The following is a 23,970-nucleotide window of genomic DNA, read 5'->3' as shown; positions in this document are numbered from 1 at the left end:
GCCGCGCTTCGCAGGGCCGCGGGGGGCGTCACAGCGCGGGGCTGCGCTTTCGGGGCTTCAGCGGGACTGCTGCGGGTTTGGTTTCCGGGCAGTCGCTGTGACTGCCGCCACGCCCAGAGTACCTCATGCCTGGCTCTGTGTGCTTTTCCTCCTCCTGGTGTCTTGGATCCCCCTTGCTGAGGCCGCAGCAGTGAGGTCATGAAGTTGGCGCTTGAGAGCGCTTTATTCATCGCCTCCTCCTGTTTCACATTACTGCTAGGCTGTTCGTGCTGGGCGTTTGTGGTGTTTAGTCACTCCCATGGTGCGGCAATATCGGTGATGATTAACATTTTTGCCGTGGTAGTATATTTCAAATGGCTACTACTTGTGTCTGTGTAATCTTCTTCAAGGGAAATACTCATTTACCAAAAATGTCTCTCTCCTGCCTTCCTATTCTTCAGATGCCACCTGATGAACAGTAGTTGCTAGTATGGACAGTATACCCTGTATAAATTCCAGATGGAAATACATCTGTTTCCAGACTAGATACTTAATTTTGTTTGCTTTGTAAAGTAATGTTGCCTCAGAGAATGTGTGGTTTTGTTTAAATTGATAACTGAAATAATTTATGTTCTCTTGAGAGCATCTGTACTCCTAGGCATGGGTTTTTACCACTGATTAAGGTGGGAGATTTTACATGAAAGCCTTGCTGAAACATTGGTATTACATCTCCAGGCTGTGCACAAAGTCATGTTCTGTTGCCACCAGAATCAGTTGGGGTGTGGATTTGCTGTGTTTGCATCTGTACTTTAGGCATTTGTGTAATATAATTTGAAAACAAGTAACTTTACATATCTGTTGCACTGTTCTGACACCTCGCAACTGTACCTTGTTCTCTTATGTCCAGATAAACTATTTATTCCTGTGACCTCTTGGTCTAAAATCTGAACTTGCTACTAAAGAGCTTCTTCAGCTGCAGCCCCATGTGTGTAGCTTGTTCAGGCTTCACCTCTGCGTGGCAGAACATTCATGTTCATTGTTAGTTGATTCCATACATATTAAACACAGGCAGAATCACTATGCAGCAAGGAAAGGGGAAAATGTGATAGACTCGTTGAACACGTTGCATGAATACCTATTAGCTGAATTCACAACTTATTATTCTCCTCTACATGGAAAATGTGTGGTGGGTAGCTCACAGTGAGCTTCCTCTTGAAAATCAGAATAATCTTGTTATTGCTTCTGCTTAAATGAGTGAATAAATATTTCAGGAGTTGCTTTGTTAGAGTATTATTTATTCAAATTTTATTATTGGCTGAATTTAATCTTATTTTCAATTAGTTTTATAATGCTTATGAATTATTACCTCATTTTTGTAAGGAAAAAGGAAGCACTTCTTCAAGGCAGAGAGTAATACAAGCATGTGAGTCGTCCACTTAACTGGTCATGTAATCTCATTGAGCGAGACAATTCTGCTGTCACTAAAACTTTTATGTGATTGTTGTGAATGTATCATGTCCCATTGTTTCTTTTAAAAAGTCATTCTATTTAGAAATATACTGTAAATACTTAAATGAAGAACAGGGAGAGTTTCTAATTATGTTCCTGTAATATCTAAAATGACTTAAAAATAAATTGTGGGGTTTATTCTCCTTTCTAGCAAACTTCTGAAGAGAAAAAAGTCTGGAACAGTGCTGCAGGGAGTAACTGGAGAATGGTTTGAAGAAATACAAAGAAAAAAATTTCAGAATTACACTGATGTCAATAGAATGCTAAAGCCACCATTAGAGCATCAGCTAAAGAAGAGCAAAAACACCAGTGAGTTGCATTTTTCCATTTCCTTATCTGTATGATAATGGTGAGCAAACCAATGTAAGACTATAGCATTTCAGAGTTTAATAGCTGAGAAGTTTCTGAAATTGCATTGAGTTTCTTTTCATGTCAAAGTTTTACCAAAGATATATTTTCAAAATTACTATGTTCCTTTAAGCAGACTCTCTTAAAAGCACAGCTGGGAGTCAAGATAGAAAACCCCCGATATTCTTATCCCATAGTTAGAATCATAAAACAGCCCAGGTTGGAGGGACATCAGAAGATCATCTGGTCCAACCTTCCATGGGAAGAGGGGCCTGGATGAGATTACCTAGCACCCTTCACATCTTGTAAGCTTCCAGTGATGGGGACACCACCACATCCCTGGGGAGGCTGTTCCAATGATTGATTGTCCTCACTGTAAAAAATGTATTTCTTAATCCAGATGACGTTGCTGTAATTATAGTAAATACAGTGGTGGTTTTCCAATCAAAGCAGTAATGTTTACTTTGTACAAAACCTGTTTCATTTTTACCTAGTTTTCTTAAAGAAGCTAGAAGCACCTAAATGACATTTGGAATAAGTAGGTTTGACTGTATCAGTGGGAAACTTTTCCTGGTAACACTGGGTTAAAGGCATGCCAGTGCTGATTACCAGTGTGGGTAACAATGCCTGGAAGGTTGGGCTGACTGGGAAGCAACTTCTGGAGATCTCCTTTCACAGGTTCTGTTGCCCATCCAAAATTAACTTGCACAAGAAACACCGTTTCTCTGTACCAAGCATGGCATTCTGCACTTTTTCATCTTCCATCCGGATGGTTTTCATGTGCAATATATGTTTTTATTCCATTCCCATTTCTGCACGTGTTTCATTGAGCTCTTGCTATTGTGCTTCATAGCAACTGGAAGTATTCATGTATTTAAAAAGAAAAGTGAAACCCTATTAATTTACCTGAGACTACAGACCTAGACATAACAGATCTCTGTCTTTCCTGACTATTTTTCCTCAGCAGCCCCACTAGTCCACAGCTATCTGCTATTTTTCTCTTTCAGAGATGGTCTAATTGATGTGTTAGCTAACTAAACTCTGTGTAATTGTTATCTGGTATTTAACTTTGAAAGCTGCTGTTTCTATTTCGGATCCAAACAAGGGGTTGTGTGGCTCAGAGGCTTGTCTAGTATTTCCAACTGTATAAGTTGGTTTAATAAAAGATACTACTTCTACCTGCAAGCCTTGCTCTGGCTACATCCCTGGACCATCCTGGCTACAGCAGAGTGCTATTAGGACTCCCCTGATGTCACCTTGTCAAGTGAAACAATGCCACCAAGAGATTAGGCTCTGAAAGGGGTAAAGGATGCAGCATTCAGTGATTGTCACTGAAGTGAAAGCCATGTATTGCACACAGGATTTAAATCACATAACGTGAATTATTCACTTTACTTCTTAGTCACCCCTTGCTGTTGTTGTCAGTGACACTTTGCTCTCATTTCTGGTTTTGCTTTCTCCTACAGCCATTGGATAAGCCATTTTCAGGCTGTTGTATTGTTTCAGGCATGTGATGTTTTAAATGGTTAAAAAAAAAAAAAGACACAGTGCCTTGTTCCCAAGTGAAGCCTTGTTTCTGGTTCCTGTGACGTTTTTAATAGCAGACCTCATGGTTTCTTTCCCTAATCTGTGAGCAATACTCATCCTCTCCTTCATGCCAGTTGCCAGCTGCTTCTACAGGCAGATTGGCTTTATGTTCTGTTTGAAGAAATCAAATCATAACCTTCCCAAAGAAATCATTCATGTTATCTTGCATTTCAAATACACTTCTGATATGTAGTTTGTAGTGGAAAAAATGTACTCCAGTGCCTATGAGAATCCCATGATAAAGAATTGTATGATACAGAAGACACGTTAGTCTGAATTACTGTTATGTAGTTATATATATGTAGCTACATACCATTATGTAGTTACATTACAGTCTGTTAAGCCATTGTATAGCCAGGGTTGTCATATTTATATTTCTTATAAAAGTGAAAAGAAAGTGACTAATGATTGAGTGCCTCAATTTCCAAATATCTAATTTGCCTATATTTTAAAATAGCTCTGGTTTTCAAATGGTTGTGCTGATTACTTTCTGAAAATCAACCTCATTTATCTCACATTCATCACCCAAAATCATTACTACTTTTTGAAACTTTAGAGCTGTTTATCTTTCTCTTAGTCTTCTAGTTAGTCATTATAAACCAGCATGTGTCATAGTCTGTCCAAAAATGTCAGTAAAACTGGATTTTCCTGGCATAAAGGTAAGCAAAAAAATTTTTTATTAAGACATAACTTTTTGTGTATATTTTAATACTGTATTTAGTAAGAACTGAAACAAATAAAATTTTTATAATATTTTTAGATCATAAAGAATTAAAAATGTCATCCTGCACAAATCCTCAAGCACAAAAGAACACTTCAGCTTCCTTTCTGGGGTTCAGATCACCTTTTGCTTGGCTTTTCTCCTTTAGAAAATCAAGGAAAAACCAGACTCAGAAGCAACCACGGTAAGCTATAATCAGAACACGTGTTATTTCCAGCTTTAAAAAAGTCTATGAATTGTTCTGTGTTTTGCATAGAAAACTTTGTTAAAATTATTTTTCCAGTCTATTGCCTTTCACCTCACTGGGAAGACTGGAATTTTACTTGGTCATGTAATGAGAGTTTATCTGTTCTGTGTCAGAAGAATGAGGACTAAGTGGCAAGTAATAGGTAAAGTCTCTTGGCTAAATCTATTTTGCTCAGGTTCTGCATAAAAGCTTTAAATCTGTGAAATCCCCTAGACTTAGCAGCAGATGCATCCTATTTAATTCACTCTCAAGAGGACAAGGTGTAAGGCACATGGGGATCTGGTGCCCTATGGCTGTGATATAACAGGAAAACTGGCTTTCCCAGGCCATGGTAGAGAGTACCGGCCCCAGGCAGCTTTGTGGCATCACTTCCCACCGTTGCTAGCCCAGAGGCAGCTTCAAGGCAGGCCTGCAGCTTTAGCTCTAGCCGAGCAAACAGGGTGGCTCTCCAGTGCTTTTGTCTATCATGCTTTGTCAGGGCTTTGGTTTCAAATGGATCTGAACCAAAGATGGCCTCATATTCAGCACTGGAGCTGCTGTGGGAAGAGCATCCTTCTCCCTTGCCAGCCACAGGGTTAAAGCTGCTGCTCAGAGGGAAGAGGGGTCTCTGCTTGGGCTAGTTAGGCTGACTGTTCTTTCTTAACTTTTGTCCTGTGTGGTCCTGAATGTCAGTATCTCCTGAGTGAAATAGTATATTTTTGTGTGCATTTTAGGGTAATGCTTGGGACTGGCAATCATAGGTAAAGGTGCATTGTGTAGGGCTGTGAAGTCTAAGCATGAAGCTGCAAGATCTTTGGCACAAAGAGCTGATTTTCACTCTGTGAGTCTCCTGCTGGTATTCTGGTACATGCCTGGGGCTCCTAGGTGGCATGACGCTAAGACATGGAACAGCTATAATAAACAATGGTAGGGAATGCAAGCCTCTAAAGAAATGATGATTAGTCTGATACATAGGTTTTATAGCACAGCAGCTTGCCATTGTGGAGTGTTTGTATCAAAGCAGTAGGAGATTTAAGGAGAGGTTTGAATAGAGGCTGTGAGGTTAACTTTGTGGATGTTTACTGGTCACAATTCTTCTACATAGCAACACAGCACAGAAAAAAGAATTTTGCAGTTTTAACACTGCTCCATATATGTCAAGTGCTTCCTCTTCTTTCAGTGACATAGTAATGCCCCTTGTGCTGGGGCACACCACCCCTGGCCCATAGCCCTCCCTGCAGAGTAAAGGGGCACTTCTGTAACAAACTCAGATTTCAAGGGTGCTTTTTTCTGGTGCATGGTTAGGTAGCTGATGCATAAGCGAAGGTCTAGACTTTGCTGCAGAATCTAAGCATTAAAATGATTTCTTAATTTAGGAAGGCAAAAAAATAAACTACCTAGTCATTGCGTCAGCTTTCCTAATACATGTTTATGTGGCTTTTCCACAGCAAATCTATCGTATCTCAGGCTCAGATGCCTTTGATTTCTTACCGAACGCAGCTTGAAAAATAAACAAGTCAATCCTGACGTGTAACTGAGCTGATTGCTACATTTTCTAGTCACGCCTCTCTGTCGAAAACTTCCCCCACCCTCTTCTAGGTGTTGCCGTGGCATGTGGTTTGCTTTATGCATAGACAAAGCACTGAAATAATCTGCCTCTCACCAGGTAGAGTTATTTTGGAGAGCTAGTGAAATACAATAGGAGGCAGCACTGTAAATCCTGTAAATAAGCCTAACTGGAAGAATATTTTAAATAGCTAGATATTAATGGCTGTTTAGAGGGTCCTTTCTGTACTGGAGAGAGTTTCATCAGCTGCGGTGGTGTTTTGCTTTGAGAATAAATTATGGATCCTGCAAAAAAGAGTATGCTTATGTGGAGATACAGAAGATGCTAATAAAAGGTTTGTAACTGTAGTCTGAAGGTAGTGAAGTGTTTGATCGCTTTTAGGTTCAGAGGTGTTTGGTGTTCTTGAATTCATCCTTATTCTTTTCTGATATGTAAGTGTGATTCATACTGGAAAAGAAATGCTGTTTAATTGTGTTTTCAGCATATATGAGTTATGTGTTTTTTGCTTAGCTGGCTTCTTATGTAGGACTGATAAGAATAGTATAGAAGAAAACAGATTATGATCTGACATTAGACAACTTGGAGATGGCCTGGGGAAGACAGGTGCCTCAGTGAAAATACTAATTGGCAGCAGATTTTAATTCATGGATTTATATTATTGTTACCAGTGGTGATAGTAGTAAGTAGAGTCATCTTTTAATCTTACATTCAGTTGTCATAAAAAATATACATACATATATAAGTGAAAAAGTATAAAATATAACTTCTTGTTTTTCATAGTGAGCAGTATTTTTCTGATTGCAAATAATTCTGAACTTGAGCATTAATTTAACTTCTTTTCTGTTTATGAATAATAGATAATGTTTACAAGTATGTGTGAATGTGCGGGTGCATGTGTGTGCAAAATAATGTAAACATTGCTCAATATCCTTAACCAAAAAAGAAACCGAATTACTTTTTCTTAAAATTAAGCAGTATTTCTCTGGAAGTAAGCAAAACTTTAATTATGAAATGCTGAAAAACTTAGTTCAGAAAAAATAGTGAGGCAGTTTGAGAAATGGAGACATTGGCATAGAGAAAAGATTAAAATAACCTTGTCTGTATAAGTTGGCAGGGAGGAAAATAAAGCAGGATGCAATGACCAGTTATTTCTGAAAGAACAGTGACAACAAAGACATGGAGAAATTTAGAATAGTGCCAGAGGTGCAAATGAAAATTTAATTTTTGCCTAGACTATCACAAGACATTTCTAACTAACATGTCTACTTCGTGTAGCTTCAGTGCAAGGAGCAATTAACACAACACCAAGCATAGCACGAAGTGGGAAGAACTGTAGAGCAGATTTGCACAGTAAAGCTGAAGAGGAGAGCTTCTAACAAAGCTTTTATATTTTTGTTATGCTTATAATTAAAATTAAGGTAACTCGCTCAGCCACAGGGCTTCACTGAACTTGGTTTGCAGGAAATTATTGTTAAAAACTCTGAAACGTAAGTTTCATTCTTAATTTGTTGTAGAAGCATTAAAACGTATGTAACATTATTTTAGTTTAAAGGAAGAGCTACATACATATCTGAATCCTGGTGCAGTAAACTTCATTCACAGGGAGTGGTAACCCGCTGAATTAATGGCTGTTCATATTCAGTGCTACAAGGAAAAATTAGGAGTTTCAGATTCAGATTGTCTGGTCGGATCCTAAGCCCACTGAGGTCAACAGGCTTGTTTCCTTTGGTTTCAGTTGGACCCCATGTCAGAGAGGAATCCTGGTTTTACAGTTCACAATTACAGAAGCAAAAACAAATTGCACCTTTCAACTGTTCTTCCCTGCCTGCAAGCACATTGCAAACAAATGACAAAGCACTTCAGGAGGAAAGGCTGGGCCACAAAGAACCTGCCAGCAAGCCGGTTTATACTTGCTGTTGAAGCACAATAAAGTAGTCTGCCTGAGCACAGGAAGGTTTTAAGAGCCTAAGAACAAGGTCATTCAAAAAGACTTTGAGACAAACAGGACTGAGCAGAACCGTCTTTCCCTACTTCACTTTCTCTCAAGAATTAACTTCCTGGGAAAAAACAGTTTCTGAGACAAGGAAGAACTGGCAATAAGCACAAGCCAAACAACTTTCCTTCAGGGCTTTTGAAGGGACTGAGTTTGCTTAGTTATAAAATAGGATTTGCAGAGTCAAATAGACTTATTGAAGTCAAGTCCTGTTCTTGTTTCTTTAGTTTATTTTGTATTTGTATGTCTGCAAGTCACCCCGTAGAACAGAATACCTTTTATGTTCAGGGCTTCTCGTCTTGTTCTAACCACTGCATTACTCACAGACGCTCTAGCCATTTCTCTGCCAAGCCCTTGCAAGTCCTATATAGCTTAGGAAAGCAGATGAGCCTTCTACCATGTGTTTAAAATTGGTAAATACAGGCTGCTTTGGGTGAGTAGCAGCAAGTTCCAAAGTTCACACTGAAAACAATCTGCTGTCTGTCTCCTTCACAGGGGCAGAGCACAGCTCTGCATCTGAACAGGGTGAAATGGAAGAGAAAACCAATAGAACTGCAGATGCAAACCACTTACAGATTTACAACTAGTTAACTTTGGCTATTTGTAGTACCTACTAAATCACTGTTGTTTGGAAAAAGGAGGAATACTATCTTATCATAACACTGGATGGAAGCAATCACTTTATGGCTGTTGCAGACACTGAGATATCAGTAGGTTCAGTTCATTCTTGGCTGTGCACCTACAACACGTGCAAGCTCACAAGGCCAAACTGAATGGTACGTTTCCCCAGCATTTTTTTGTTAGCAAGATTATTTGCGGGGGGAAGGATGGATTCTTCATCAAGCAGCCTTTTTTCAGATGCTTCTCAATAGTTGTTAAAGAGAAACTGCTGTGTATTTACTACCTGGTAAAATTACATCGCATTCCTTTTCAAAGCCAACAGTTAAATCCTTCTGCCTACAGATATGACAGTTCTGCTAGCCCATCTTCAAAAGTGGAAGAAATGGCAACGGTAAGTAGCTTATCAACTTTATGGTCAGCAATGTTTAAACTACAGATTTTTCAAAAACTAGTCCCCTTTGTTTAGGCTGTTGATATAACACCTGTTTAAACAGTATTCTTGTAGTTCTTGTTTTAAACGCTGAGTAAAATGTCAGTGTTGTGAACCCGTTGAATGCAGTAGAATGAGCTTGTTAACTATACAAGTCTAAAGCTTTCAGAGGTAAACCCTAAGTCTAGCTCTGATCAGGTTTCAGTTATCCCTTAATGATGGAATAATTGCATGGATAATTTCTTAGCCAAAATCCTCACATATTTTGGCAACTGTAACCAACCTGCAAATAGGTCAAGACTCACACTGAATAAATAATCTAGTGTATTTACTTTGTTTCTTTTCATTTGTACAAGGGTAAAAAAGAGTAGCCGACATGGCCAGGCAGTAAGCTACAGCCTCTCCTGCAACATTTCCATGCACAGAATTAGTGTGTAAATGTAAATTTTGACAGTAGGAAATTATTTTTTGGCTGAATGTTCCATTTTTATAAGCACAAGCTCAATTTAAGGATGCAACAACAGATTTATTTCTGATGTAATTTAAATGCATGCTGTTGAAATAAACAGATTTCCTCCAAGGATGGTATTTGCTATTTTAATTACTTTATTGCCCTGTATTACTAACATGTCTTTCCTCCTCTTCAATTGTGTGGTATAACCACAGAGGGGACTAAGAAGGTATACAGTATATAATCAAAGGTATAGAGGAGGTAAATTGGCCACCTCTCTTCTCTCATATTTCAAAAACAAAGGGATAATCTATATTAATATATGACTGAATAAAGATCTTATCAGAGAATCCTGCCTGTTATACAAACAGACTAGAATAGCTAGACAAGTAAAATATTACGAATATTTACTAAAAAGTAGTAAGGGTTTTTATTTTAAAAAAGGAGGAAGACTCTCAGCTAAAATAATAGCAGTTCAGCAGTTGTCTGCACTTCTACCATCTGAGCTGATGAGAAATATGGATGGGATAGGAACTTCTCCTTAACATGTAACCTAAACTCAGATGACATTTATCCCACTGCTAAGGTAATTTATCACAGCCCCCTAAAGTGCTGTCTTGCAATACGAAAATTGACTGTGGTGTTGAACTATTAAATCTGTGTTGGGAGGTCCATGTGTGAATTTTAAAATGTGCTGTCAAGGAAGAAGTGATTAGGCAAAACTAAACTAAAAGATACAATGCATTAAGGATACATATGGAAAAAATTGTAAACTATGTCCCTTATTATAAGGTTATTATAACTCATGTATCTAAAACATGCTACAGTATGAGGACAAGGTGAGCAAATCTCCATATTACATGTGTAAAAGTCTCTAAAATGTATGCAACTTTACAATCCTCAGTTGTATATTTTGATAATAAATTATTTAATAGACCCACAAAGAGTTTACTGATCTGTGTGACTTGTGACACGTGAAGCGTGATTTTAATCCACGTGTAGAACTAAAATTATGTTGCATTACAATTTTTAACAGGCTGAAATGTGTAATTCCCCAATGTCAACTGAAACAAGTGGTCATTCTTTTGATGCAAACCAGAATGAAATGATGGAGAAAAGTACACAGGAATGGAATGAACAGCTAGAGAAGGAGTTTTTCAGTGGTAAGTGTGTGTCCTTACTTTGTTCTGATGTTTTTGTTACCAGAAGTGATGGTGGTAACTGGGTTCAGAGAATTTTCTGCAAAAACATCAGCTGTAAAGACACAGCTCAGTACTTTCTAGCATAGTGGCTACTTTTTGCTGGCTTTGACAGCAGAATGTCTACTCCGACACTGACTTCAAGATGTGTCACTGGTCACTCTTAGAGTGCATTTCATCTCATACTGATCCAGTTCAGAAAAATCACACCCTGAAAGCATACATTTCTCTCTGCTGATTCTGAATGGAGTCCATATCGCATCCTTTAGATGCAGACATACACTTATGTGAGAAGTTCATCCCAGTTCCTTGCATGCATAATTTTGATAATGATGAATTACTGGGCCTGGTTTTATGAATTGTGAAGCCTCAGACCACAGAACCAAGAGGCGTTATGGTATTCAGGTAGCTTTCTGGGAGCCCTTATAGCACCAGGTTTTTTTCTCATTGCTAGGAAGAGAGGCAACATCAGACCCAGCCTGTGGGAGTACAGAGGTGTTCTTCCATAAACTTTCTCAGCTCTATGAAAAAAAATGTCCATGAATATTACTTTCTATTACCCAAAATTACAAGAAATCACAGATTGAAAGCATGAGTGGGAAGCAATGGGTGAGTTGCTGGAAGAGGAGAGCACTGCATGGTGACAGTGGTTCTTCTGAAACTCACATGCCTGTCACTGCTTTTGGGTGTCAGTGATAACTGTGCACACTTGCCCACTGACAGAGGAGAACTGTACATAGCTTGGCTGATGTCCTCCAAATGGAAGACTCAGAAACAACTCATCTTTTTTCTTGTGCTAAACTGACTCTCTCAGGAGTCTTCTCTCTCCAGTGCTGAAGAGAAACTTAGAAAAATGGAAAATTTTAGTACCTTTGTATCACCTTTTATTCCAAGTATACATACCTAGCTATGCTTTCTTAATGATTATGTACTATTAACACAGATCTACAATGACTGATGAGTCAGAAATGCTGTAGCACAACAGCCGTATCCATTTGTGTTTACATCTTATGTGTGCTATTTTCAAAATACAAAAAGAATACAGTTAGTGAAGGCATAATTGTTTTTGCCAATAGAAATACTTCAAATACAATGCTGTCACTCAGTCTTACGACTGAATATTTTGGCTAACTGAGCTGTATAGCATTTAATTCCAGTTCATGAGACTGTCTATATATAAAAATACAGCTTTGTTGCTAGAGTGAATCACAGGTTCCTACCTATTTTGTTACCCCTTTTTATTCAAAGTAATTTTCAGTGCTCATTTTAAAGTAATAAGCTACAATTTCATAGAGAGAATTTCTTTTCTGAATTAAAAAAGTTAACATGTCAGACTACTGAACATGTTTGATGGTTTGCAGGATTCTATGTTTCTTACAGTCACATTATAACTGTGCTTTGTGAACACACTGAAAGGTCTGTGTTTGCCTAGTGAATTCTCTTTAGGAATTGTTTTGCTTACAAACTAGATTTGGAAAGTTTATACACACATATATTCAGCATTAGTAAGAATTCAGACTTCAAATTGCTTTTTTTTTCCTTTTAATATTATAAAGACTAACATTTACATAAAGAGCAGTTTTAAGATCAGTCATGGAGCAGCACATTTTTTTCCTTGTAGTCATAATGGGTGACTGCTGAAAGGTCCTGTGGAGGAAGAATGAGAGATTTGGGAAGGGTTATGAAATCTGAGAAGCTGACTGCCTTCAAAACCAGTTCTGATTATTAATGTAGTACATGAAAATTTAAAACATAAATATAAGATTATTAAAGAAAACAAAACCAAGTATCTTTTTTTTCCCTGTGCAGTTCTAAATGACCTGGATGACCAGCTGGCCCAGGAACAAGCCCAAGACCCAGTGGACAGGACAGTTACTACTAGCAGTACATCAAATGTCCAGTACAGTAGTGCACTCCCTACTGCAAAGTGGCAGACTGCTAGTAGGGGTCAACACAGAAATGACTGGAATGACATGCCTAGCACATTTTTCCCCGATGGTCTGAGAACAATAAGAGCCAAAGATGAACACAAGATTTTCGTCAGACCAAGGAAATTACACAGTGCATATATAAACTGGCGCCAGACAGCCTTTCAAGAAGATTATAATTATGGTGATCCAGTCGATGGAAATCCTCATCTGCTAAGCAGCAGGTTGTCTTCCATTTCTTTCGGACGGTCTTCAGAAGGTAGCTTATATCCTCCTTCCATAACACAGAACAGTGGATTTAGGCACAAGAGTTGTATGAACAGGGATACAACTGGCAGAAGTTACTCTGTATGTTCCCTACGGAGATGTTCATCATCAGTATCTTCTGACCAGCTATCGGCATCTAGTTTACAACATCCATTGGCAAGGGAGAGCAACAATGGTTTTGTACCAAGGTTTGGTCGACAGAACCCAAAGAGAATTCCTCTGTCTTCTATTGTGTGGAACAACACACCAGATGCTCCTGGACAAACATCAACTCAAGAAAAAATGTTTAGAACCCAATCACTGATGGAGATTCATGCTCCAGACCATGGTAGATATCCTAACTCTGTGCAAGAAACCAAGAAATATGCATGTTACCACTCAAAACACCACTACAGAAGATCTATTTCAAGCAGTAGTTGCTTTAGTAGAGTTAGTTGCCCTGACAAAGCTACTTCTCTGTTTCCCTTTGATAACTGGGAAAATTATCCATTATACAAATCAGAAAATAATCTCTCTAGAGCCTACTACAGAGATGCTTCTCATGGCAAGTTGTATGCAAACCAAAAGAATTCTTATGGAAGAGAAGACAGTTCTCCTTCTTGGGCTGATATTCCTCAGTACTACAGTGATGAAGCATTTATTTCCCCTGATGCCAGCTTTGAAATTATTATGGCTAATTTAAATGACCAGCAGTTGCCACATACAAAAAATGCCAAGTTTGGTTCACAGCGCCTACAGAACGATTTTCACATGTATTCTCCAGAAAATACAAATATCAGAAGGATAATGAGAAATGCAAATAGAACTTTTTCAGAATTCACCGAGGGCTGTCAGCCTTGGCTAAGTTGTAACTCTTCAGTTTCTTCATCTAGTACCAGAACTGATGAGTCAGTCTTTCCTAATTCAAAGGACCAAACAAAACTTACAGGACTGAACAGGAATTCAGTTGTCGTTACACCGAGAAGTACTAAGGCAGACTTTACACAACTAGAACAGGCTGAAGGTATGAAACTGCCAGGTGAAGACATGCCGTTACAGTCAGTTCCTCAACAAGCAGATACAAACTACATCAACACTCAGAGTTTTCCCTCTAACAGCCCTGCTTCTGCCATGTTGCAAAGTGATGCATCTCTCTTTAACACAATATCAAAGCGACAAACCCAAGTCACGGCCAGAGGCAATATTGCAAAAATGTATATGTCAAACAGTGATAAAAGAAATGTACAAATGAAGGAAAACAATCGCCCACCCAACAGTGCGTTCGGCCAGCCTCCCTGCATTTTGCCAGCTGATGAGAGCAGGAAGGAACCTCTTCTTCCAAGTCAGAAAGAATGGGAACATAATCTGCGTTATGCAGCAAAAAGAGAGAGCATCAAACAGGATAATCGGACTGCAGAAGCCATTAACCAAGCTACTCCAAAGAGAGGGTCCTCACTGCTGAATGTTGCTTCCACTCCGTCTACTGAAAAATTAGCAAACTGTGAAGGCATGTTGTCCTGTCCTCCCAGTTGTTCATCTAGCTCCTCACAAAGCTCTCCACAAGCACTTTCTCATAAAGACAGTTCTAAATGTTTAGGAACACTAACTAGCTCTTCAGTAAATTGCACCATTACTGAATCTCGAGCAGAATGTGGAAAAACAGCTCAGGTGAGCAGAACAGGTGTTACCCAAAAGATTTCAAAGAAAACACTGCAAAATACAAGCACTTTATTTACTAATGACTGTAACGGACAGTTCACTGCTAGTTCTCCACAAAATGGAAATTCTGGAAATATTTATATGCATAGACTTGATGGAGACCCTAAGACCTCTGAACATAGTTTAAATTATTTTTGCCTTGAAAAAGAAAGTGGAAAAATAAGGAGTAATTCACCTTATGTTGAAAGGCTTCATGAGCAAGACAACTTGCTGAGACATACCAGTAGCTGCAGCATTACTGGCTCCCCTAGCAGAAACAGCCTCAAATCTCCTGACCCACTTGTTATTTATTACACTTTGCCTAGAAAATCAGCCAGCATTGCTGGCAGTATTATGTCAGATACACCCATCTCTTTACCTAGAGAACGTAGAAAAACATACAATTATTTAAGGTCTGAAACTCCACAGAGAGCTGATGCTTTTTATCCTAATCAAAGAGATGTGTCTTGTTTAGACACAAAACATCCCTTTTTAACTTCATCATCATTAAATGTTGCTACAAGTAACAAAGAAAAAGATTACCCCAGTACTTTAACCAAAAGTCCTAGTAATTCAGTAAGTAGTAGTACATCAGTCGAACTGACAGACAGATGTAAACATCTAAGTAGAAGAGAATCCTGTGTGTTTTCAGATTGTAAAGAGAGGGGAAATTTTTTGCAGAAATATAAAACTACAAGCACTTTTACAGTTTGTGTCGATGAAGATCATGTCAAGTATCATGAACTAGTTTCAATTTATTACACATTACCACGGAGGCATTCAAGAACATTTTGTAACCTCTTCAGAGATAATCCAGAGGATGCAGATCTACCTTGTCCCAAAGAAAATACTCAGTCATCAAGAATACAAAACAAGAAAAAAGAAGGTCATGTGAGTTTAGCAAATGTTTTTTTCCCCAGTACTTTGGAAAAAGAGGTGCCTTCATATTCTTCTGACCAAGTATCTTCATCTCTGGTCACACCTCAGAATTTAGGAACTGCTGTTGATAGTGAAGAAGAGAATTCCCACTTATCTCCTAACTCTGAGAAGATATGTAGCTCAAAGTCAGTGAGTGTGGTACATAACAGCAAAGATAGTTCAGATCTTTCATTAGCAGAAAATGTGCTTTCTGGCATGGTGACAAAAGAAATTTCTTTTGGTGGTCCACAATCCACTGCAGTAGTGGCTAAGTCAGATAAGGGCATTTCTGATGCTTCAAGCAGCCAAAATACAGAAATATGCCTAAAAGAAAAGGAAGTTTTACAAACAACCACACCGCTAATGTCTACTTTATCAATCCCTTCCAAGCCAGGCAGACATTTAGAAAATCCTTTGTATTCTACTTCAACAAATAAAAATATTATACAGAAGGGAAACTCTGAAAACTGCTGTCAGCCCCCTGAAGTAAACACCAATAAAAATCTGAGCAGTTTACTCCTCCACCCAGGAGGGAAGAGTTCCCTTGGAGGGAAAGGTAACACAGAGCGTGCTGATGTGTCCGTTCCTCCTGGGGAAGGCAAGTACAGGGATAGTACTGAAGTCAAACAGAGAGTAAATTTCCTACATCAAAACACCCCTCTGTATAATAATAAATGTAGTGGACTGCAATTAAGGGCTGACAGTCCAGGAAAAAATGCAAATGATTTCAGCTCTTGTAGCAAAGTACTTTCAAAGTCTCAGAACAAAGCATCCAAGGTGAGCACAGATTCCAGTGCTGATCCATTACTTCAGCTAGGTGAGGTGATTAGCACGGATACAGGTGAATTAAAGAACTCAGAAATTAAGAAAGAGCAAAACTCACAGAGTGCTTGTATAGGTAAAGATTATAGTGGTTTGCAGGAATCAGAGAGGCACAGTGAAGGCAGCCTGAACATTAACTGTAAAGATAAAGTCCTCAGGGTTACACAAGATCAGAAGACAACACAGAGTGCTGAAGACGAGAACAAGCTTCTCTTTGAATGCACAAGAGAGAAAGTCAAAGATATAGAAAAAAGGAAAAACAGACTTTCAATTAAAAATAAACTGGCAGCTGTTTACAAAACAAGTCGAAAATTTTCAAGTAAAAATTTACCCCCCAAACCACACATAAGTAATATTTTTTCACAGAATGATGGAAGTGCCACTCATTCAGAGGTTGACATGTCTCTTGACTCATTGATTTCAGTGGATTCTTATCAGCCATTCCTGCAGTTGGACAATGAAAATCAGAATCACAGTCTGGACCCTGATAAGAATATGACAAGACCAAGAACAGCTAAGAATATGAAAACTGAAAATCAGAATGAACCTTCTTTGCTTGTTAATAACAGCAACTGGAAGTCCTTTACAAGCTCATACACCCAGAAGGAAGCCATCAGTCCCCCAAAAAATACAGTGAATGTGGAAAATAGGCCAAATGTTACAACCCCATTTCCAGATAAAGCGGTAACCACAAGAAATAAGAATTCTCAAACACCTAATTTCAGGTTAGAAGGCAAAAGCCAGCCCATCTCTCCTAGTGCTGCTCCATCAGACCTACTGGATGATGAGAAAAGAAGAGCTAGCAGTCATGCCTGCAGTCCTCCCTTGCCACTTCTATCTGACAAAAACTCAAACACATATATAAATAGCTGCTTGCAGGCAGACATATGTCCAGGGCAAAACTTGACTTCCCAGATAGTGCTTGGTCAGTGTCAAAATACCTCTCAGTCTGCTAGCTTAAAAAATGCTAACTTACAGAGCTATCAGTTGCGCAAGAGTCACGCCAAAAGTCAGCGTGAGCGTCACCTTTCTGAGGGTATTTGTGCTCGAGATTCTGATGAGACCTTTGCTTCGGGAAGCAATATTCTACCAAAAGACGGTATACATGGGAAAAGATTTAAGTCTTACTCGGAGCTGTTGTCTTGTGATGAAAATGAAAACTGGGCATCGGATGATGAAAAATGTTACAGCACTAGAAATCTGATGTATCCTTCTGTTGAATTTGGTATATTTGGCAAAGAACAGCAGTTGGCTTTCCTGGAAAATATCAAGAGGTCACTCACAGAAGGGCGATTGTGGAGACCTTGTCTTCTTAATAACCCTGGTGCTCTCAGAGATAGAGACCTCCCTTCTATAAACAGGGCTGAGCTTTTGAGCTCAAGTTCTGCTGGGAGCAAAATGTCATCGGCTGCTTCATCCCCCCGAGAGCCGACTGATACCTACCGGGAGTACCCAGCAGCTTATTCGGACTCGGACAGTGATACCACCACTGATGATGAATACTACCTAGACGAGATAGATAAAGAATCAGAGCTATGAAGGGCCCGTGGTACTAAGATGGCACGACAGCTCAGGAGTTCCTGGGCAGGCGAAAACATGGAAAATACTTTGAGCCAGTTCTTGTGCTGCTATAAATTGGTACAACTTCATTAGTTTTAAAGAAGTTAGTATGTTATGTTAGCTGAGCATTTGGCTTCTGTATTAAATATGGGCTTCATCATTGTTGTTTCTCCTAGCAGGGAAAAAGAATGTTAAAAAATCCTCAAATAATAGAAGGTAAACAACTGTGAAGCTTCAGGCAGCGTAGCTCCAGAGATGGCTTTCTTCTGAGTCAGCAAGCAGTGGCTTATGCTCTTGCCAGCTATGCAGTGCTGGAATGGATGAATTCTAGTGTGAGCTACTTTTTCTTACAAGACTTAACAGAAAACCAAGAGGTTACTTTGCTAATAAATTGCTCTTTCTCCAGTTTCTGTCATTTACCAGATCAAGCATGATAATGCCAATCTATCCCACTCCCACAAAATGAAACCTGTTCAATTTTTACAGCATACTCTGTTTTTTCTGCATTCCTGGGAAACATAGCAGCAGTGTCCTCGGTGGTACTTGTTCTACCATGCACTTGATGTGGATTCCACACCGGGATTTTTCTCCTCAGTACTGAAAGAGCAGTGAGCAATGTGAGTTACACAAGTGCTGCTAGTGCATAGGAAACAGCTCAGCAAAGGGCACAGCACTGGAAAACTCAACTGAAATTCCCAATGATGTTAAGAAACACAGCTGAGCTTGGAAATGTGCTTCTCAGAGATGGGAGATTCATAACCAGCACAGCTTTGGTTACAGTTGAGATGAATGGCCAGATTTCTGCTTTGATTTAGGAACAGGTTAATTTGGATTAATAATCTGACTCTTCAAACCACACAAAAGGTAAAAATATTTACCCTATTTGTTTCCTATATAAACCTCATAGGTTGAATCCTAAATTGTCCTACTAGTGGGAAGACAACCATAACAATGACAACTTGTTACACCCCAAAGTTCCCCCGCTGCCTCTCTGCTCAGCTGCTTTCGGGGTGAGGCACCTGCAGCCGCTGGGCTCCTTCAGGGCAGCACCACCCGAAGCAGCCCGAGAGGACATCTCCTGGGTCATGTCTGCGCCATATAGACTGGCAGGTGTTTACATACAAAGTAAATAAAACCAGTGAGAAAGGCTCTTTGCCTTTGCTAAATTGATGTCCCTTCTTGGTATTTTTCAACTGTTCCTTCTGTCACCACGGTACTGTTTATCCTTTGAACTGAACGGCTGTGAACATTTTCCAGTCAGCCACACCAATAATGTAGTATTATTACTCAGTAGCCAAAACTTGTCCCTGGCCATTTTTCTAACTACACTTCAATCTCTTTCTTTATGCAAAATCAGAAGTGGCTCACTGAGCCAGAAGATAGTATTTTTAACTAATTGCATTTACTTCTACTTTATTTCTAAATTCACATATGGTCTAAAATGATGATCCATATTTTTGATACACTTTTTAATTCAGTGATATTCCTGTAGGACATAATTATATTTTTGTAACTGGAAGGATGTATACCGGTATTTTAAAATAATATATTTTACACAAAACAAGCAATGCTTGTATCACTGACTAATCCACAAGAAACTAAATGATGAAAATATAGAAGGTAACTGGTATCCTTATTTTTTTATACTGTAAACTTCGTTAAAGAAGTGGGTTTGTAGTTCAAATCTGTATCAATATATAAGTATTATTACTTTATACTGGGGTAATTTGTCTTTTGTTGTACATAGAAGGACTAATATAAACTCTATTTATAGTCAGAATTGGTCTCTATGACATGCCTGGTTTGGAAGGATATAAGCCTATGGTGGAAGGAAATGACTACCATATAATTGCAATCTTGTAAAATGTGGTATTCTAAGGAGACATGATGTTTTTCTGTAAATGGCTCTATTTTATACATACAGGACTCCGTAAAGTAAGACAGTAAAACCAGCTGAGTATCAGCGAGGAATTTCTGCTGCTGTACATTTCTGCAAAATATGTTAATCCAAAAATTGGGAATACCAGCCTACATAAGGTATAGAATAATAAAGTAAATGTTTACAAAGGAAGTAAATAGTAATATAATTTTTCTTGACTAAAGTGGATGGTTTAGAACATTGTTATTTGTAACTATTTTCTACCTGTTCAACAGAAGTTGGATTAAGTTCTCACTTTTTTTTTTTTTTTTTTTTAGTCCAGTGGCTTGATTTAATGTAAGCAAGTAAAAGCTGCTTTTGGTCATAAATCAGTTGTGGAAGACTGCAGCCTACTAAGGATCTGTAAACTAGTATTTATGCTGAATAACGGTATTCTCTGAAACAGTCAATTGTGTGAAAACAGGGAGAAATACCCTTTGAATAGTGATCAGCTCCATTCAGTTTAGCAGAGCCAGATTTTGACACCTTCACTCTTCCAAGCTTTTTCTTTGGCAGAAGTATATTCTATAAATGTTCATAATTTATAGGATTTTCATATTTAAAATTATTTCTCTGAAATAAACTCTGCATTCAGATGAAAAAATGTATTTGTACTGAGTTTTTCACTTACTGTGAGTGCCATAGACAGTTTATTTGGAAAAAAAAAAAAAATGCAGCGTCTTGGTATTGTTGCCAGGGTGCTGACGGCAAACAATGCCATAGATTTAAAGGGAGGCACCCAATCTGGGTCCATCACGCAGCTGTAGGTATCGGTCACGCTGGCTGCACGGCTCAGGCCTGCCTTGTGCAGAGAGTGCACACGGCTGCCTTCTCCTTTCCGACCAGCTGACAAGTCTCTACTACACAAATAGTTTTCCATCAGCGGTAGAATCTTTACAGTAGACGGGTTAATCCCTTAGCAAGTCATATACATACAACTTGCCTTGAGGAGCCAATACTCAATGTAGGGGCCAAGGGTAGTGTTTGATGAGTAGTTTTACAAGGTGATGAGCTCCACGTGAAAATCACTTCAGCTGGAACTAGGCCTGAGTGGAGCCTGGCTGTCTATGTGCAGTGTGATGGGGTGCGAGACTCACCACTCTTTCAACGTTAATTACTACAGCCAGTATATGTGGTACCTGAGTTCACTGACGCAGTCCCTCGGCCTGGTTTCAGAAGGAAACATGGTTTATGAGCTAAGGTGGTGTTTTTATCTAGAACTCTGTCCACCCATTAGGTCACTCATGTCCCCAGATGACCTTTGACCTTTCTAACATCTCAATGACATTTGAAAGAAGGGACAGAAATTGTGGTTTCATCACAGGGGAGCTCAAGCTGGGAGGGACCTCAGGAGGTCTCTGCTCCAACCTCATGCTCACAGCAGGTTGGCTCTGAGGTCAGACCAGGCTGCTCAAGGCTTCATCCAACTGGGGCTTGAAAATCTCTAGGATGGAGAATGGACAGCCTCTGGGCAACCTGTGCCTCTGTCTGACTGTACTCATGGCGGAAACATGTTACCAGTCAAGCCTCTCTTCTTTCAGCTTCTGCCATCTCTCATCCTTCTGCCCTGCACCATCTCCTCCGTGGTCTCCCCAGGGGCACTGGGGGCTTCTGTAAGGTCCATCCCCTCTGCGAAGCTCCCCAGCCTTTCCTCACAGGTCCAGTGCTCCATTTCCACCATCTCAGAGGCCTCCCTTCAATTTGATCCAGTTTATTGATGTCTTGTACTGGGGAGCCCAAACCTGGATGCAGTATCTAGATGTGGTCTAACAAGCACTGAGTGGAGGAGGATAATTACTCCCCTCACCCTCTGGCTCTGCCGCTGTTCTTATAGCCAGGGCCGCCATTGGCTGTTGTTGCTGCCAGGACTTGCTGATGGCCCATGCCCCCCTCACTGCCCACCCGGACCCCGGAGCTGTTCCCTCAGAGCCGCTCCCGGCAGCTGGTCCCAGCCTGTACCAGCACAGGGGTCGCTCCTTCCCAGGGACAAGGCCCCAGGAGCACCAACAGGCCCTGACCCACCTCGCCTCCCCAGGGTTCCCACCACCCTGCCCACGGCCCAGGACACCATTTCAGCCCAGCTTGGAGCCATCAGTCCCTGCCCCAGCAATGCTGTAGGACATTGGTCTCCATCTCCCCACAGCCCTGTCTGGCTGGCCATGGGCCCTGCTGAGCCCAGACCCACCTGCAGGCTGACCTCCCCAGGGCCCTGCAGCCACCCCAGAGCTGTGCCTGACCCCGGTTCCCCTCACAGGGCCTGATCCTGATCTGCAGATTGACATCCCGGCCTGACCTCAGCCCTGCCCTGTCCCCACAAGCCTGATGGGTGATGTGGCCTCTTGGGTGCCCCAGATGCTGTCTGCCATGTGGTGAAGCCCTGCTGCCAGCCATGGTGCTGTGCTCCTCAACCCCATTCCCCAAGGAGCAGCCTCACCTCGCTCTTCCCTGGCACCCAAGTGCAGGACTTTTTGTTGAATTTCATGGCCCATTCCTCCACGCTGCCCAGGTCCCTCAGGATGGCAGCCCTGCCCTCATGCACACCAACTAGTCCCCCTGTTTGGCGTTATCTGCAAACCCACTGATGGAGCTCTCCATTGCCTCATCCCAGGCCTCATCTAGGTCCCTGCAGTGCTCCCCTTGTCACCAGCTGCCAGGTAGAGACAACCCTTCTAAGCTCAACCAAGCATCCTGATGTTTTTTTACCCATCGGGTTGCTCCCCATTCAGACTATAACAGCCTAACTTGGATACAAGAGCGCTGTGTGAGACAGTGACATCTTCACTAAATTCAAGGTAAATGACGTTCCCTGCTCTCCTCTTATCTGCAGAACTAGTTTATCACTGAAGACGATTGGGTCGGCCAGGCATGGTTGGCCCTTGGTCAACCCACACTGACTTCCTCCAAGTCACCTTCTTCTCAAATGTGTTCCCAACTGGTACAGAGAGAAAACCTGCCCTCGCTGATCCCTGCACCGAGAGCAGTAGCCAGGGATGTACTACCTGGCCAAGAAGCACCTCCATAACTCCAGATTAACATTATACATGTTTTCTCCTGCCTGTTGGGAGTATCACACATGGGATGTCAGTGGAGATCTGTGGTTATGTGAAGTGAGGGAATTGAGGAAACTAAAGACAAAAGCAAGGAGGAAACCAGACTTGATAATTCCACTTTCAAGGAACCTGTTTTACATGGTCTGTATGCACAAAGACTTGAAGTTCATGTTATTCAAAAACATGCAGCATTCATTTGTACTCTCACTGTTTTGCATGTTGAAATCCAGGCTTGCATGGAAACCTGATTTAATCCTCCTACAGCCTTGTAAGCCCCCCCAGTTGCTAACACCCTGAAATACTTCCTAGTAGCAGCAAAAGCTTGTGATAAAAATGATGCAGCAACCATAGGAGACAAATCAGTGGAGGTTTTCCCTGTTCACTCATATTCTACCATTTAAAATCCATTAAATTACCTTGTTTTTACACTTTCTAGCGAATGATACCGTGATCCCTCTTTCCCCATCACCAAGCAATACCGCAGTGAGGAGGGCCACCTGCCGTGCCTCACCCACAGGCCCCAAGAGCTCCCTTCAGCTCTTGAACATGGGTACGTGTGGGAGCCATGCTGGGCACGGCGCTGGGCTGAGCTCAGGGTGTGAGCTCGGCCTCCTCCCTGCCACTGGAAGGTGACCCAGCAGCAGGGAACGACGCGCCAGTACATCCCAACAGGGTCGCGGCTCTTTCACTTTAAATACAGTCACAAAGTCACTGGATGTAATCCTAGAAATAGCATGGAGGAATTTAAAATGATTCATTCTTTTTTCTCTTACAGCAATCTCTGTCTATACATCAGGTGATACAGGCGGTAACAACAAGATTTAGAGAAATATGATCTTGTCCTCTTTAAATTCCAGACCAGCTGTCCAGCTGTTGGCTGAACTGTACCCTAAAACACAGGTAACGCGTTTTCTACACACACACACAGAAACCACCTGCTCTTCAGTTTGGCCGCACTGCGCCCAAGGACAAGGGAAGGCAAAACCTCTCCGGACCCGCTGGGTTTTCCGCTGGGTTCAGGCAGGAGGCCCTGGGGCTCCCTCCTCACCCGCACACCAGCCATGCCCCCTTTCCCGCGACCCTGCGGAACGCCGCGGAGCCGGGACCGGCGCAGCGCTCGGTGCCGGCAGCGGGGGCCGTTTGCCGGGGCGGGCAGCCTGGCCCCGTCGGCAGGGCACGGCCGGCGCACGGGGGTTCCG

General features: G+C 40.9%; 1 protein-coding gene across 1 annotated transcript in view; it reads left to right on the top strand.

The window, feature by feature from the left end:
* The window catches only part of EXPH5 (exophilin 5), a 31,819-nt gene extending 11,816 nt beyond the window's left edge, over positions 1-20,003 (top strand). Inside the window, exons 2-6 of the mRNA XM_026856514.1 lie at positions 1,640-1,797; positions 4,184-4,328; positions 8,894-8,942; positions 10,469-10,595; positions 12,441-20,003. Of these exons, the coding sequence (XP_026712315.1) occupies positions 1,749-1,797; positions 4,184-4,328; positions 8,894-8,942; positions 10,469-10,595; positions 12,441-17,782 (5,712 nt within the window). The 5' untranslated portion in view covers positions 1,640-1,748 and the 3' untranslated portion in view covers positions 17,783-20,003. The remainder of the gene's footprint in view (positions 1-1,639; positions 1,798-4,183; positions 4,329-8,893; positions 8,943-10,468; positions 10,596-12,440) is intronic.
* Positions 20,004-23,970: the final 3,967 nt, after the last annotated feature.

This window comes from Athene cunicularia (assembly GCF_003259725.1).
Source record: "Athene cunicularia isolate RWA chromosome 1 unlocalized genomic scaffold, athCun1 chr1_part1, whole genome shotgun sequence".
Classification (NCBI taxonomy): Eukaryota; Metazoa; Chordata; class Aves; order Strigiformes; family Strigidae; genus Athene; species Athene cunicularia.
The sequence above is the reverse complement of the archived record's forward strand: the minus strand, read 5'-3'. Positions and strand labels throughout refer to the sequence as shown.